The 17,976-nt window shown below is 46.2% G+C and overlaps 1 protein-coding gene across 4 annotated transcripts in view; it reads left to right on the top strand.

Moving 5' to 3' along the window:
- The window catches only part of ccdc173 (coiled-coil domain containing 173), a 121,040-nt gene that overhangs the window by 42,450 nt on the left and 60,614 nt on the right, over positions 1-17,976 (top strand). For 3 of the 4 annotated variants that reach the window (XM_038789453.1, XM_038789449.1, XM_038789452.1), the window contains exons 2-3: positions 2,900-2,977; positions 6,924-7,147. The exons of the other annotated variant lie outside the window; for it this stretch is intronic. In XM_038789453.1, coding sequence (XP_038645381.1) covers positions 2,900-2,977; positions 6,924-7,147 — 302 coding nt within the window. The remainder of the gene's footprint in view (positions 1-2,899; positions 2,978-6,923; positions 7,148-17,976) is intronic. 4 annotated transcript variants of the gene reach the window in all.

The following is a 17,976-nucleotide window of genomic DNA, read 5'->3' as shown; positions in this document are numbered from 1 at the left end:
ACCCCCTTCCACTTTCAGCGCGGGAAGAAGCCCGCGCTTTCCACCCACCCGACCCTGCCCCCTCTGGCAATGCTCCCTTTCCAGGCCCAGTCCCAGTTCCCCCGGCCCGGGCCTCCCTGCCCCCCCCCGCGCGGGGCCCCAATCCTATTTCCAGCCACCGACGCCCACAGGCTTATACCTGCCCCACCACTACGAACCCACCCGACAAACAGAGAAGAAACATTGCGCAACCTAACCACAAAATCCCCCAAAACACAGCACAACATAAGTCCCATTGATCCCCCCTCAGCGACCCCTCGTCCCGGGCCCTCAATCCGAGTCCAGCTTTTCGGCCTGAATAAAGGTCCACGCCTCCTCCGGCGTCTCGAAATAATGGTGACGGTTCCTGTAGGTGACCCACAGTCGTGCCGGCTGCAACATGCCGAACTTCACCCCTCTCTGGTGCCGCACCTCCTTAGCCCGATTGTACCCGACCCGCTTCTTAGCCACCTCCGCGCTCCAGTCCCGATAAATCCGGACCTCTGCGTTCTCCCTCCTGCTGCTTCGCTCTTTCTTGGCCCACCTTAACACACCTTCTCTGTCCGCGAACCGGTGGAACCGCACCAGCACCGCCCGTAGCAGCTCACTGGGCTTGGGCCTCCTCGCCAGCACTCGATGAGCCCCCTCTAGCTCCAGGGGCCCCTGAAAGGCCCCCGCGCCCATAAGTGTGTTCAACACGGTGACCACGTAGGCACCCACATCCGATCAGGGCCGGCTCAAGGTACCGGCAACTCGGTCAGTCGCCCGGGGCGCCATGTACTAGGGGCGCCGCGTAAAAGACTCGAGTCCCGCGCATGCGTAGTTGGGCCGGTGCCAACTAGCGCATGCGCGGTGGCCGCCCTCCCTCAGGCCGCCCCGCACAAACATGGCGGATGGATCCAGGCTCGCCGGTGGTCACTCCGGCCCCCCCCCCCCCCTCGGGCCCCCTCCGGCCCCCCACCTCCAGCCGCCGACCCCCCCCCCCCGGCCCCGCCCCCCCAAAGGGCGCCGAAGTTCAGCTTGCCCAGGGCGCCAGCAACCCTAGGGCCGGCGCTGCATCCGATCCTTCCAGCCCCTCCGGGAGACCCAGAATCCGCAGGTTCTTTCTTCTCGACCGGTTCTCCATGTCCTCGAGCTTCGCCTGCTATTTCTTATGGAGCGCCTCGTGTGCCTCCACCTTCACCGCCAGGCCCAAGATCCCGTCCTCATTCTTCGAGACCTTTTGCCGGACCTCCCTTGGGCCGTCTGGGTCTCCAGCAGCCTGTCAATTGACGCCTTCATCGGCTCCAGCAGCTCTGCCTTCAGCTCCGTGAAGCAGCGCTGGAGAAACTCCTGCTGCTCCTGTGACCACTGCGTCCACGCTGCCTGGTCTCCACCCACCGCCATCTTGGCCTTCCTCCCTCGCACCTTTCTCTGCTCCAATTCCACTTTTTTCACCGCTCCACTCCTGGTCCAATCCATACAGTGCCGGGGGAATATTGCTGTCCCCTTCCCACAGTGGGAATCGTCGAAAAAGTACCGTTGGGGGCCCTAAAAAGAGCCCAAAAGTCCGTTTCTAGCGGGAGCTGCCGAACGTGCGACTTAGCTCCGCATAGCCGCAACCGGAAGAGCCCTGGGTATATTCAGTGATCCAGCCCGCACTGCTCCCTGCGGAAGAGAATTCTAAAGACAAATGACATATGAGAGAAGAAATTCCCTTCACCTCTGTTTTAAATGGGAGACCTCTTATTTTGAAATTGCACTCCAGCTCTAGATTCCCCCACAAGAGGAACTATCCTCTAAACATCTATCCTGTCAAGTCCTCCCAATGTTCAATAATATTATCTCAAAATTGGCTGAACAGCTTCTGCCTCCACTGCTTCAGGCAAATATTAGGCATATCCTGACAAGACAGAGTGCTGAATATGGAAGTACACCAGTGCACATGGATTCTCAGCATGTTTGTCCTCTTGAGGCAAAGGTTACTCCATTGGCTGAGTCATGGGAGTCAAACAGATGATGGCCGCATACCCAAAGATATGTCCTATGGCGGACTTGCTATCTGCACGAGACCAACAGGTCACTCATGTCTGCGATACAAGGATGTCTATAAGCGAGATTTCTGGTTGGCTGGGATCAGAGTCAATGTATCGGAAATCCTCGTTGTTGACCAGAGTACATATAGACAAGCAGTCAAGAAGAGGTTGGAATGTAGAGGACAAAAGAAATGACCGGATGATCAAAAAGAGAGCACATTGGAAAGAAAAAAAACATCAGTTTATCTCTGGCCAGGGCGGCATGTTGGTGCTGTGGTTAGCACTGCTGCATCACGGCGCCGAGGACCCTGGTTTGATCCCAGCCCCGGGTCACTGTCCGTGTGGAGTTTGCACATTCTGTTCGTCTACGTGGGTTTCACCCCCATAACCCAAAGATGTGCAGGGTAGGTGGATTGGCCACGCTAAATTGCCCCTTAATTGGAATTTAAAAAAAAAGTTAATCTCTTACTAACATTTTTCATCCGTGTCAGCTGCAGAACAGGCTGCCAATCACAAATTGGCCTCTCCAGCCACACCAGACAATATTCAATACAGAGGTGACATACACCCTGGGTGCAGTCCATTGTCTCCTGAGACCGATGAATGCAATTATGTAATGTTAGACAATTCAAGGCCGTAAAGGTATCACATACAAAACAACAGATATGAAAAGTAAATCATTGTCTTTTCCACTAAAACCTAAAGTGTTTGATCATATATCTGACTAAAATGATAGCTTGCAGGATTAAATTAGAATTTGGATCACTGATGGGAGTCCAAAGATGTTAATAAATGGTTGCTATTATAATTATACAATTTTGAATAGTGTTGGCCTACTATTTATATCTATTATATATACATTGTAGCTAGAATATCTTCAGCCCAGAACGCAAATGAATGTGTGCCATGGTGTCATGAAGTGAGCGATCTTGGCAAAGTAAATGGTAAGTTGCATTTAATACTGCAAAGTATATGGAAGTGCATATCTCCTGTTACAGAATAAGTTCAAATTGTTAAATAGGATGTAACAGTAAAACTGATTTTGGGCGATCATATGATAAGAAAAACACAAGTTCAATGTCAATTAACAAGTAACACATCAAATGATTAGTTAATGCTACTGAGTGCAATGTAGTTCACTGATTTTGGATTATGTCTGAATATTCAAAAATAGGTATATCCCAGATCTAATACAGGCTAGGAGGAGTTAGAAGTATAGGGCGGAATTTCAATTTTTTTCCTAAGTGCTGGCTCAGATTGGAAAAGCGGTGTGCAGCACTTTGGCTGCAGTCGGCTTTTCATGTCATGTTTCCAGCAAATTAGAGAAAAGAAATGCTGGAGGCGTGTATGACAGGCTGAAAGAGCCTGTCTTCCTGGTAACGTCGGCTTTCCAGAAATCGGGGTCCCAGGGTGCCCTGATCTCCAGAACTGAAAATTAAAACAAAGACCCCCTGGTGACGGAGACCCCCCCCCGCGCTCCCCCCACCAAGCACATGGGAAACCTCCCCACCCCACCCATGGGCACAAGGACCACCCCTCCCACGCTAGCCACTGCGCCACCATGCCTCCCCAAACTAAATGTTCATTTACAATTAGCTTCTTAACTATATCTGGCTCATTACCCATTACTAAATCTAATATGACCTTTTTCCTTGTTGTTTCTAGGACATAGACGCAATCAAAGATTCTCTACCTTTTTAAGTAGTGCTCCTATTCCTTCTACTCTTACAGTCATCTGCTAATCTGCTTATCCCAATCTACGTGAAGGTTAAAATTACTCAATAAAACTACTCCGCCTTTATTGCATGCTTGTCTCATCTCAGCATTAATACCACTTCACCACTGTTATAGGTGGCCTCACAACTCTCACTACAGTACTAAATCTTTTTCTATTCCTTAATTATGACCATAAAGTGCCTCACAATATTCTCTTATCTGCACAATGCTTATTTTTATGCACTGGGGATTTCTATTGCAAACGATTTCATGTTAAAAATGTACGGTTGCAGAAACAAAGATATTAGAGATTAAAATATATTTTAAAAAATACAACAGAACTTTACGCATTACAAAATGTGGACCGTATTTGTTACTGGGACAACATATCCTGAACTACTTGAGCTGATGATAATAAGAATTGCGAAGATGAGTGAAAATATATTTATGTTTTAAGCTTACTTGGTTTAAACCAGACATGTCCAACCCGCGTGGGGATTGGGGAGCACATTTGAAAATTACTCAAGGGGCCAATGAGAAACTTTTGGAAAGATAAAGTTTGGCACAACAATTTAAAAAAAAGGTATGAAAAGAAACAACTTGCTGAGAAAAGAAAGAAAATAAAACTAATACATAAAGATGGGTATTAGAATGCAATAGGGTGAGAAGGGGTGTGTTACCGGCTCACCCCCGGGCTCAGGGTGTACCTCAGTTAACCTCACCCACAGTGAGAGTGGATGAGAGTGCATCATGTTGTGAGTTGGTGAGGGCAATTGAGAACCCCGATGCTGTGAGTGGACCAGACTATGGACACTCTCACCTTGCATTCTCACCCCACCATCCTCCAACAGAACCAACAGTCTCTCACCATCCCGCCAACAGTCTCTTACACCCCCATACTCTCTCACCCTCCCATACACTCTCTCACCATCCCACACACTCTCTACCCCCCTCACACACACTCTCTCTTCCTGGAATCCTGAGCCCTGCTGCAGATGCCTGGGCCACTCTGCTCAGCACCCGTGTTCCCTGGACCCCACTCCCTGGTCTCGGCTCCCCAGGCCATCTAGTGAGCCTATCAGCAGCAATCATGGGCAAGAAATGACCTGTGATTGGAGGAGCTGCTCCATGCAGATTCTTTGATTCAAACGTACCTATCAGATCGGCATTTTGAAAACTGGCTCGGGCTGTGTAGAGGAGCTTTGAGGGGCGCAATCAACCCTCGGGCCACAAGTTGGGCAAGCCTAGTTTTAGAGTATACATGTTCTGCTTCTCACCTGAATTTATAACGGGGAACAAAGAAATGGCTGAGGAACTAAATACATACTTTGCTTCTGCCTTTATAAAGGAAGACATGAATAAGTTCTGAGGAACACAGGTTTTAGTGAGGAGCTAAAGGAAATCAGTATTAGTAGAGAAATGATTTTGGGGGAATTAACGGATTGAAGGTGAATAAATCACCAAGGCCTGATCATCTTCATCCCAGAGTACTTAAGGAAGTGGCCCTGGAAATAGTAGATCCATTGGTGGTCATTTTCCAAATCTCTTGGACTCTGGAATGGTGCCTACAGATTGGAGGGTAGCTAATATAAACTCACTATTCAAAAAAGGGGGTAGAGAGAAAACCTGGAACAATATACCAGTGAGCCTAACGTCAATAGTAGGGAGGTTTCTAGAATCTATTATCAGGGATTTCATAGCACTGCATTTGGAAAACTGTGGTATAATCAGATGAAGTCAGTGTGGATTTACAAAAGGGAAATCATGTTTGAAAAATCTACTGAATTTCTCTGAAGGTGTAACTAGTTGAATTGGCCAGGAAGAACCGGTGAATGTGGTTTATTTAGACTTTCAGAAAGCTTTCGACGAGGTCTTACATAACAGATTAATATGTAAAGTTAAAGTGCATGGGACTGCCGGTAATGTCTTGAGATGGATAGAAAGCTGGTTAGCAGACAGGAAGCAAAGAGTTAGAATAAATGGGTCTTTTTATGTTTGGCAGGTAGTGACTAGTGGAGTACTGTAAGGATCTATGCTTGGACCCCAACTGTTTGCATTATGTATTAATGATTTATACAGGAGAACTAAATGTTTTATCTCCAAATTTTTAGATGATACAAAATTGGGTGGGATGGTGAGCTGTGAGGAGGATGCAGAGATGCTTCAACGTGATTTGGACAGGTTGAGTAAGTGGACTTATGCATGGCAGATGTTGTATAATGTGGATAAATGAGAGGTTATCCACTTTGGTAACAAAAATAGAAAGGCTGATATTATTTTAATAGGTATAAATTGAGAGAGGTGGATATTCAGCGAGACCTTGGTGACCTTGTGCATCAGTCGTTGAAAGTAAGCGCAGAGGCACAGCAGGCATAAAGAAGGCAAATGGTATGTTGGCATTCATAGTGAGAGGTTTTGAGTATAGGAATAGGGATGTTTCATTGCAATTTAATAGGGCGTTGGTGAGGCCACACCTAGAGTATTGTGTGCAGTTTTGGTGTCCTTAACTGAGGAAGGATGTTCTTGCTATGGAGTGCAGCAAAGGTTTATCAAACAGATTCTTGGGATGGCAGGGCTGTCATATGAGGAGAGTTGCTTAGGATAATATTCATTGGAGTTTAGAAGAGTGAGATGGGATCTCATAGAAAGTTATAAAACTGTAACAAGACCAGACAGGGTAGATTCAGAAATAATTTTTCCATTGGTGGGGGAGTCCAGAACTAGGGGTCATAGTTTGAGGTAAGGGGTACACCTTTTAGAACTGAGCTGAGGAGAAATTTCTTCACCCAGAGAGTGGTGAATCTGTGGAATTTACTACCACAGAAAGTAGTTGAGGTCAAAATATTGTATGATTTCAAGAAGGAATTAGATATAGCTTTTTGGGCTAGAGGGATCAAGGGTATTGAATTTGATGATAAGCCATGATCATTATGAATGGTGCACCAGGCTCAAAGGGCCGAATGCCTTCTCGGCTTCTATTTTCTATGTGTGTTTCTGTGTATGACCTCAAATGTAAGATATTGATTATCAGTTCTTATAGAATGAATTGAAGATTGGTTTTACCATCCACCATTTGTAGCAGGTGAATCACACTAGTAACAATGCTTTTGCTGCAAGGCTGTACTTAGCTTTTATGAAATTCTTATGACATAATTCATCTTTTGGGAATTTTAGCACAGATTAATGACAAACCCAATGACTCTGGTGGATTACATTTTCCAAATTTGGTGGACCTTCGACAAGTTACAGTACTTCCAAAAGCAGAATGGCAACGAATCCAGGGTGATTTGAATGGTATAAATAGAGAGGCAGACTTGATACGTACCCAAATGGAAGAAAGAGAAATCTTACATTTAAGATCTAAAGAAGTGACTAAAAACTGGACAAACACCATTGCGGTAAGTACACTTCAAATATCCTCCACTTTTTCCCATTATTGTAATGTTATACAACAATATACTACTTTATTCTTCATTTGCACTTGTTCATTCGCTAAAATAGAAAAAAAAAACAAGTGCTGACATTCTCAGGATGTTACTGTGCATGCAGTACTATAGAACAGGGGATCGGTTAGCTCAGTTGGCTGGATGGCTGGTTCGTTATGTGGAGTGACGCCAACAGTGTAGGTTCAATCGCCGTATCGGCTGAAGTTATCCATGAAGGCCTTGCCTTCTCAACCTTGCTCCTTGCCTGAGGTATGGTGACCCTCATGTTAATCATCACCAGTCAGCATTCTCTCAAAAGGAGATCCTATAGTCCTCGGGGACTATGGCGGCTTTCATTTTTCACTGAAGAACTGCATTTGTACTGAGTTCCAAAGCATAATCGGGTTGTTGATGCAGTTCATTATGCCTGACAAACAGATGTAAAATGAGTATGACCAATAAAAAATACAGAAGGGAGATTTATGAGTACATTCTGCACTACATCTAATTTCCAGGGAACACTGAGTTGTGCAGGTGAATTCCAGGATTTTATGTAATTGGTTAGATTTGGTAGGAAAGGAGTGAAACCCATTCCATTTTAGCTGCCCTCCACCTGGTTTCCTGCAGATGAGAAAGTTGAAGTTGAACTCACAATATGACACCTTGACAGAGAAGCTATTACAGGTTGAGCAGTCCAATCTGAAATTCCGAAAACCGAAAAATGCCGAAATCTGCACTTTTATTCGAGCTCTAACGTGACGTCACGAATGGTAAACCCCACAAGGCTCCTGGGCGAAACTCAGATCACACACGTGCCCGACATGCGCAGTTCCCAATGTGCACCACGCATTCGGAGTTCCCAACGTGCGCCCCACCTGCGCAGTAAATTCCGAAATCTGAAAAATTCCAAAATCCAATGCACACCTGGCCCCAGCATTTCGGAAAAGGGATGCTCAACATGTAGAGGCTTTCAACATTTAACTCAATTTTTGAGGAAATTACTATTTTAATGGGTGGAGTTAGCCTGGTTGAGACTACACTTGCATTTTCTAAATACTGCATAATGAGTTACTCAATAAGATACAGATTAATGGCATAAGCAGCATATTTTGGGCTGGATAAAAGATTTGTTCCATCTTTCGGCGAAAGATTGTTCTTAACTGCAGTAGTTCTGTGTAGACACCAGTTACTAAAGGAGCCCACAGGAATTGATGTTAAGATTAGTGCTTGCACTTCACCGGCTTTATTAATCGTCTCAATGAAGACTTGAGGGATCAGAGGTTATGGGGGGGGGTTGATGGATAGTGGGCTGGAGGGGTGGGTAAAGGGGTGCGGGGCAAGTGTGTGGGAGTACTGTTCAGTATATCATACAAAGATTTGTGATTAGATGAAAATAGAACCATAGGATCCCTACAGTGCAGACTGTTGCTATTCGGCCCATCGAGTCTGCACCGACCCTCCAAAAGAAAATCCTACCTAGGCCCAATCCCACCCTATCCGTGTAACCCCATCCAGAGGTAATCTAGCATGGCTAATCCACCTAACCTCCACATCTTTGGACTGTGGGAGTAAACCTGAGCACCCAGAGGAAACCCATGTAGACACGGGTAGAATGTGCAAACTCAAACAGAGCGTCAGGGAGTGGATCACCGCCGTCTGGGAGGATGCCAGTCTCACTGCAACTGTGGCTCCATGTTCTGGGTCTGTGCCACATCAGCTAGTGACTGTGCCATCTCCTTCTGGGGCTGGGCCACCTCCCTCTGCGTCTGTGCCATTTTGACCAGCGCCTGGGCAATGCCGTTGATGCTCTCAGCCACGGCCCATTGTGACTGGGCCATACTCAGGAGCGTCGCTGCCTGTGGGAGGGCAGCCCTGTCCTGGGCCTCCACCTGCACAGATTGCTCCAGGCCTTGAACATGCTGATTCAAAGCCAAAACCCTCTCCTCCAAGGCCTCCACCACTGACGCCACCTTTGTGGTGTTGGTCTGGGTGGCACGCATGGCCAGAACAACCTCCTGCTCCTGCGCGTGGTTGGACTCCTCCACCTGCATCTGCAGGTGCTGAATGCTTGCTGTCAACCCCTCGTGGTTCTCTGGTCTGCGACTGCATCTTCACAATTGATGGTCTATCTGACCCAGAAGCCTGAAACCCGTCTGGACGGCAGCTGGTCCCTGGAATCGGCCCGCCCTCCGACTGTCCACCTCCTCGGGAGTTCCTACCTCCACATGCTGTACCAGAGCATGTGTGTGGTGCGCACCAGATAGTGTCCCAGGGGCCTCTTCACAAAAGCGCTGAACCATGGTAAGGCAGATGAACTTAGAGCACTTATTAGAACTTGGAATAACGATGTTGTGGCTATCACAGAAACATGGTTAAAGGAAGGGCAGGATTGGCAGCTGAACATTGGAAGATATAGATGCTTCAGGAGAGATAGAGGGGGATGTAAAAGGGGTGGTGGAGTAGCATTACTGGTTAAAGAGAATATTGTAGCCTTACTGCTGGAGGACACCTTGGAGGGCTCATACAATGAGGCAATCTGGATAGAGCTCAGGAACAGGAAAGGGGTAATCACAATGTTGGCTGTTTTTTATAGGCCCTCCAACTGCCAGGGAGCAGATAGGTAGAGAGATTTTGGATAAGTGAAAAAGTAACAAGGTTGTTGAGGTAGGGTATTTTAATTTCCCTAATTTTAATATTGACTGGGACTCACTTGGTGCTAGGGGTTTGGATGGGGCAGAGTTTGTAAGGTGTATCCAGTGCTATGGAGTTTAGAAAACTCCAAAGTATATCAGGGAGATCACCTGACCCAAGACTTCTAATAGATTTTGGTTATGGGGCGCACAAGGGCGCACTCTCTAGGTATTATGCAGCAGAGACCTTAAAGGTATTTTATAAATACAACAATATTTATTCTATGAATTCGGTTAACACTTTATAAACACACAGTAAACAGTTTATCAGCAACCACCACTGATAATCCCCACAGATACAATACTCTATAAGTAATCCTCAATAACTTTCCTAGCAACATCCAAAACACAAACCCTTGTTTAACAAAGGCAGCAGGTTTGAATTCTCTGCAGAAAAAAGTATTACTTTGAAATCATCAAGTGAGCTGAAGACATTATTTAGCTTGTAGAGAGAGAGATCAGAACATCTTCTTGCTTTGAATGCAGCTCTCCAACACTGAAAACGAAACCAAAAACAGCCACAAAGCAGCTTTTCAGCTCAAAACGCAAGTTTAAGACAGAAAGACAGCCCAGCTCCACCCACACATTGACATCACAGCAGCTATTTGATAAACACCCATTTCTTAAAGGTGCATTCACATGCCACCTCGCCCCCCCAAAAAAACCCATCAACTTCAAGATGGTTTCATTTTTCACCTTTTCACTTTCCTTTAAGAAATACTGACAGTAAAATACTTTTTTGTTTCACAAAACAAAACATGCAAACATGTCTAATGACATAGTCCATTTTAGTTCTTCTTCCTCTACCGAACCTGCTTCTTTTCATCACATTTGTGACAAAGCATCTGCTATCATGTTTTCTCGTCCTGCCACATATATTATTTTTAAATGAAATGGCTGTAACAATAAACTCCATCGAAACAGTCTGGCATTGTTATTCTGGAATCGCTCCAAAAACGTCAATTGATTATGATCAGTATATATAATTGTGTCAGATGGATTGCTGACCACATAAATGTGAAAATGTTGCAAAGCCAACACCAAGCTCAAAGTCTCCTTCTCAACCGTTGAATACTTCTTCTGGTGTGTATTTAATTTCTCATAAAAATAACCAATAGGCCGCTCTAGTCCTTCGTCATCGTCTTGTAGAAGCACCGCACCTATGCCCACATCACTCGCATCAGCAGCCACTTTGAATGGTTTTGTATAATTTGAGATGGCGAACGCAGGAGCAGTGGTTAACATAGCCTTCAGGTTGTCAAACGCCCGTTGACACTCCGCTGTCCACTGAAATTTACTACGCTTCTTTAACAAGTCTGACAGTGGAGCAACCACACTTCTAAAATTCGGCACAAATTTCCAGTAAAACCCACTCATGCCAAGAAATTGCATTTTTTGCCTTTGTGTCAAGGGTATTGGAAACTCCCCAATATCTTTTGTTTCCACATCCCATGGGACCATTCAACCCTGTCTGATTGTATGGCCAAGAAAAGTGACTTGGGCTTTTCCAAATTCACTTTTGGCTAGGTTTACTACCAAACTCGCCTCCTGAAGTCGAGCGAATAACTCCCATCAGAAGCTTCAAATGTTCTGTCCATGTCTGGCTAAAAATTACCAGATCGTTGAAGTATACTGCACAATTCGGTAATCCTGAAACAACTATGTTAGTTAACCATTGAAATGTGGCTGGAGCATTTTTCATGCCAAATGGCATAAATTTGAATTGGTATATACCATCTGGAGTCACAAATGCTGAAATCTCCATCGCCCTTTCGGATAAAGGTACCTGCCAGTAACCTTGAAGTAAATCCAGTTTGGAAATAAAAGCTGATTGTCCCACTTTCTCAATGCAATCCTCCAAATGTGGGATAGGATAAGAGTCCGTTCTTGTAACTGCATTAACCTTTCTATAGTCCACACACAACCGTTGGGTACCGTCCGATTTCGCTACCATCACTATGGGTGAGCTCCATTGGCTGCAACCCACTTCAATTATGCCATTTTTAAGCATACTTTCAATTTCTTTGTTAACCTGTGCCAATTTTAAAGGGTTAAGTCCATATGTTATTTAATTGCAACAGCATTTCCCACATCTACATCATGTATAGCCATTTAACTTAACTCCACGAACTTGCCCATGTGATATCAATGACTCTTTCAGGTCAGTTCGATTTTCCTCTGGAAGGTAACTCAACAATTTATCCCAATTTTTAAGAACATCCTCGTTTTCGAATTTTGTTGCTCGTTTTACTGGAGTGTGATTAACACGCCTCCGTTTAAAGGCCGTGTGCTTAACACTACTATGGCTCTGTATGTGTAATTATGCTCGGAGTCGCCAGGTGTCGTATTGAGACACCGTCACAAGTATATCAAGGTCAGGTTCAAAGTAATAAATCCATACACCGATTAGTAAGTCCAAACGATTGGTGTTTATTATAACAAATATAATAAATACTCATGCATACGCTAAAGAGACTAACTTACTTCTTTTTTTTTTATAAATTTAGAATACCCAATTCATTTTTTACAATTTAGGGGCAATTTAGCGTGGCCAATCAACCTACCCTGCACATCTTTGGGTTGTGGGGGTGAAACCCACGCAGACACGGGGAGAATGTGCAAACTCCACACGGACAGTGACCCAGAGCCGGGATCGAACCTGGGACCTCGGCGCCGTGAGACCGCAGGGCTAACCCACTGCGCCACCGTGCTGCCCTGACTAACTTACTTCTAATACTAAACAACTAAATACTTATCTAGACAGGAACAGGCAAGGTCAGGGAGCAAGGCCTTCGTCCCGTTCTTGGTCTGTAACTTTCTGATTGCCAAAGTTGTCAAGAGCTAGCAAGGTCTGGATCACGAAGCGATCGTTGTATTGGCACTTACAGTTCGATGGCTGATGCTCAACGGCCGGTGATGAAACTGGAGTCAGGATGCGATGCAACAGATCTGGGCCGGAGTCTGGAAGCAACAGACCGAGTCATGTGCTTGACCTTCTTTTTATAGGTCCCAGGAGGTTCAGGCCCCCTTGGGGTGGTTCCCTCATCTATTGGCTCTTTCCCAATCGATATCTTTCAAACTTGCCAATCCTAGGGTCGTTCCTCGATGTTTTGGGCGGTCCCTACGGCTCTTTGTTTTGGTTGCTTTGGCGCCATTCTGTCTGGGCGTCTATGGAAAAGTATCCATCGATACTTAAATGTTTCTATTGTACCTGGGCCTGGGCCGGGATCACCTCATTAATATGCAGATCTGTTTCCCATTTGCACCTTTGGCTGAAACTCTGCAACTCTTTGGAAACTGGTTTCTGTACGTGCAAAATGCAAAACAGTCTTTTGCAAGCTGTGTGTCCTCGCTATGACTGTTTTTCCCTGTGTTCCTTGCGGTTCTCCATTTTGTAGCCCAGTGTCCATCTTAGATGGCTACATTCCCTCCTTGTGATCCTCACGAGAAATTGTGAAGGATCACCTATGCATGTTTCTTCTATGTTACTTCGATTTCCTTTGGGTTCCTTTTCGGGTTCCCTGACCTTAGCAAGTTCCTGGGCGTCTACTCTGTACTTAACTATGGCAAGAAAATTTTAACTCACATTTTCTACTTGGCGCTATGTCAAAGGGGACATGCATTACCAATAACCGGGAACCTCTACCTATCATAACTACTATCCTTATCTCATTTTAAACATTTTATTACAGTCTAAAAACCTTATCCATTCATACCACAGTACATATCACTTTCTGACTCGGCAGTCGAGTTCAGAACCATATAATACATTAGTATCTTCTTTATTCACATATTGCTTTATTCATTTCCTAGGCATCAAGGGGTTGGGGGGATTGGTGGAAACCGAAAATAGGGGATTGAACTCCGTAAATGGTTGATGGGCAGGAACGGGAGGCTCTCCTTTTCCATTTTCTCAACCTGAGCGTCTGTACTATGATGCAGAGAATTGCAATCACCAACAGTGATTCAATCACATACGACATTGAGTACCATGTCATGAATTTTGTGCACCAGGTCTGAACTTCGCTGATCAGTGCTGAGCACGGGGAAGTTGGTGTGAGGGAAACATTAACGGCGGGGGTTGTGGGGGAAACGTGACTTGCTTCCACATGTACAAATACAACAACGTTTAAAACTAATAGGTAGGCTTCCATCATGGTCTTCTCTTCGTTCTCTTTGTCCTCTTCCTTCTGTATGGCCGATGCTTGCCGTGAACCCTCCTTCGACTTTTTGAAAGCTATGGGATCAAGCACAGTATCTGTCAATACACAGTTTAATATCCGTACTGTTAGTGTATCTGTCCTCTCATTCCAATTGACCCTTAAATGAATGGCCAAGTCACTCCCTGTGACTCCCCTCATTTTTTTTTTCAAAAGCGAATTTAGGAGCAGAAATACACCTAACAACTTTCCTCCTGCGAGCCGTCTCGCAGGCTTTGCAAATTTACCATCCGAATGTTCCTGGATGTAAATAGCATGTGGGATGGCTGCCTAAGGGCTACCTAACTAAAATGAAACCAAAGTTTGGAAAGAAAAGGTCGAATGAGTTGCGTATGGGCCGCTACGGGTAAGATTTGGATGGAATCCCCGGGTAAGGCGTGCTGTGCCGTACCCGAGCTTGGCTGACCAAAGGGGGGTTCTCAGACAGGGCGGGTCCTCAATGCCGTTTCTCCACTGCCTGAGCAACCTGAAATCAACGGGTATGAGTGTATTCATCGTGGGATTGCAGCCTCTATTCACAGAATAGAGGGGCACCTGAAAAACAAGGGTAGAGCCAAGATGCTCCAACATCTGAAAACAGGGGACAAGTCGTGAACTTTGTCGGTTCACCAGAGGATACCTAACAGAAGTTCTCAGAGGTATCTGCAGACAAGCTAACGTGCGTGCGAGGCGGTCACAAGCTTTTCAGCTGAAAAGAAGATGGCCAACCTCCAATCAAACCTTTAACAAACAACAAAGTGATCTGATCTCCAATCAAACCCTTAATATTATCAAAAACAAACAGACACAAACAAACAAAACATACGTGCAGGTTCCATCAGAAAGGATATCGCTTCCCTCAAGCGGTTCCTCTTTTACATCATCTGGACACCTCACTTCTCCTCTTTCTCTGTGAACAGGGTCACAAAGGGGTTGCCGTATCGGGAGTCAGACACCGTGTAGTCCTGCTCTCCCGGATCCCACACCCTTGTGTGGATCAGGCATGCAATCTTAGAGTTATGTGACCGGGGGTCACTTTCATCATTACGGACAAGTCTCCATGAATTGTCCCTGTGCCAAAGTCTGGGGTCTAAACTTGAAGGGGCAATGTCGGGGTCGTCGGGGTCGGGTGGTGGGTCTGGGTATTTAACGTAGGTGACCTCCATGGGGTCACTGGAGTCGAGGTCGTAGTCGCTACAGTGGGGGCTGTAGGGTTGTGTGCTGTGGCTGTCCTGAAAGTCAGTGTCAGTTTCGCTGTCTCTGCTGTGGCAGCTTGTGGGCGTTCTGGGGCGTGGTCTGTTGTGGTCAGTGGGCGGAGTCATGGGCGAGTCCGATGAGGAACTGGTCTGTGAGGGGGATGGTGGAAACGTGTCTCTAGTGGGCGGGGCGAGATGTTTTGCTGCGTCCAGTAAGACATGGTGTGCGTGGTTAGACTGTGTTCCATATGCCTTTAGCTGGTTGATATGAAACCACGCAGTCTTTCCATTGGGGTATTTTATCCTGTAAACTGAGGGGCTAATTTTGTCCGAAATTGAGTACGGGCCGGAATATTTTGGTGCCAAAAAACTGCTGGGGTTATACACAGATAGCATTACCTGTTGCCCAACCTGAAATTCTGTGGGGTGTACATTTTTGTTAAAACAAGCTGTGCTCTGCTTTCGTCGTTTTCCCAGTTGAACTGCGGCTGCGATCTGTGCAGACCTCACAGTCTCAACTAGGTCTTTAACAGCTTTCTCATGCGTGAGGGCCGTCACTTCGGGGCTAGTCATGTCCAGTCCTAAAAGGAATTCTGTACCTTTCATAGGGCGTCCGGTCATGAGTGTGTGTGGGGTGAAACCTGTGGATGTTGAAACCGTGTTGCGGATAAACATGAGTGCGAATGGGAGTACTGAATCCCATGTTGAATTGTTTTCCTGAACCATTTTTCTGAGGGTCGATTTTAGGGTCCGATTCATGCGCTCTACAATCCCGCTTGACTGTGGGTGATACGCAATGTGAAAATTTTGTTTAATGCCGAATATGGTCAGGACATTCTTCATGACACGTCCTGTGAAGTGAGATCCCTGGTCTGAATCTATACTTCTGGGTAGACCTCGTGAAGATGTGGTGGGTCAGGATCTTCGCAGCTGTCTTAGCTGTATTGGTTCTTGAGGGGAATGCCTCTACCCATTTGGTAAATGTATCAATCACAACCAGCACGTATTTATAGCCATTCCTACAAGGGGGCAATGGTCCTATAAAGTCGATCTGGAGGTTTGTCCAGGGGCCATTAACTGGTCGAGTATGACCAAGCTGTGCCTTTTTGGAATACCTCTCCTGGTTATTCTGGGCGCAAATAAGGCAATTCTCGATGTAATGGGTAACATCGGTCCTTAAATTAGGCCACCAGCAGAGTTGCCTGAGGTGCCTCGTGGTCGGGTCGATCCCTTGATGTCCATGACCGTCATGGAACAAGGCAATCATTTGATTTCTATCCTGTTGCGGGACCACATAAAGCTGGTCCTTGATGATCACACCCTCATGTGTGGTCAGAGCGTGTCGGAACTCAGTGGGCCACACGTGTCTGTGTGTTGGGGGCTTTGTCTTGGGTTCCCTATCTTCCTGGGGGGTGTCTTCGCTATCAAGGGTCCTGTGTTGTGCAGGGGTGCAATAATTTCGCATTCATGGGGCTGTCCTGGATATTGGAGGTTGTCAGCTAAAAATTTGTGTGTCCGGGTCCGTTTAACCGTAATGTCCCGTCCTTGTAAAAGTAATGTCCACCTAGCAGCCCTAATCTGGCTAACTGAACCGTCCTTCAGGCGACCGTCTAGGAGTAACTGTGTGGGGGTGTGCTCGGTCAAAATGGTGATGGGGTTGAGTCCGGTAATGTAGGAAAAGTATTGAACGGCCCAACAAACTGCTAGGAGGTGCCTCTCGCAGGCTGAAAATCCTTGCTCTACGGGGTCTAAAAGTCTTGAGGCATAAGCCACTGGTCTTAGCTGCTCGTGCCGTTCCTGGAGTAACACGGCCGAGAGGGTCAGATCTGTGCTCGCTACCTCTATTGCATAGGGGGAGAGTTGGTCTGGGACTTGTAGCGCGGGTGCTGCACTAAGGGCTTTCTTTAAATCTTCCACAGCCTCTGTATGCTGCGGAAGCCATTCCCATGGGGCTCCTTTCTTAAGGAGGTCTGAGAGTGGGGCTGCCTTTGTCGCGAAGCCATCGATATGGTTCCGACAGTACCCAACCAGTCCTAAAAACGACCGGAGGGCTGAAACATTCTGGGGAAGGGGCAATTTGACAATCGAATCAATCCTTTTGAATTCGTTCTCGCGTTTGCCGTGCGTGATGACTGTACCCAAATACATCACTTTGTTTTCTAATATCTGGGCCTTTCTGGGGTTAACTTTACATCCAATCGAGGTTAAAAGTTCCAGGAGCTCGGCCAGAAGCGTAATGTGCTCTGCCTTTGTGTCTGTCGGCAGTAATAGGTCGTCCACATACTGTACCAGACATTCGGGGCGGGAAGATTTGCCAGCTGTCGGTGGAAAATGGAGGGGGAATTGTGGAATCCTTGTGGGAGGCATGTCCACGTATACTGCTGTCCTTTGAATGTGAAGGCAAATTTGTACTGGCACGCCTTTGCCAATGGGATTGACCAGAAGCCATTGCTAATGTCCAATACCGTGAAATATTTGGAGTGGAGTCCCTGTTTGAGCATGGTCTCGGGACTTGTTGCTACCGTGGGGGCTACTGCTGGGGTTACTTTGTTGAGCTCCCGATAATCAATGGTCAGACGCCATGATCCGTCGGGCTTTCTCACTGGCCAAATAGGGGCATTATTGGTCGAGGCTACTGTCCTAAGTACACCTTGCTCCAATAAGCTGTCTATTACTTTTCCTATTTCTCCCTCTGCGTCTAGGGGAAATCGGTATTG

Source organism: Scyliorhinus canicula, chromosome 2, assembly GCF_902713615.1.
Source record: "Scyliorhinus canicula chromosome 2, sScyCan1.1, whole genome shotgun sequence".
Lineage (NCBI taxonomy): Eukaryota > Metazoa > Chordata > Chondrichthyes > Carcharhiniformes > Scyliorhinidae > Scyliorhinus > Scyliorhinus canicula.
This window is presented reverse-complemented; position numbering and strand designations above follow the sequence as displayed.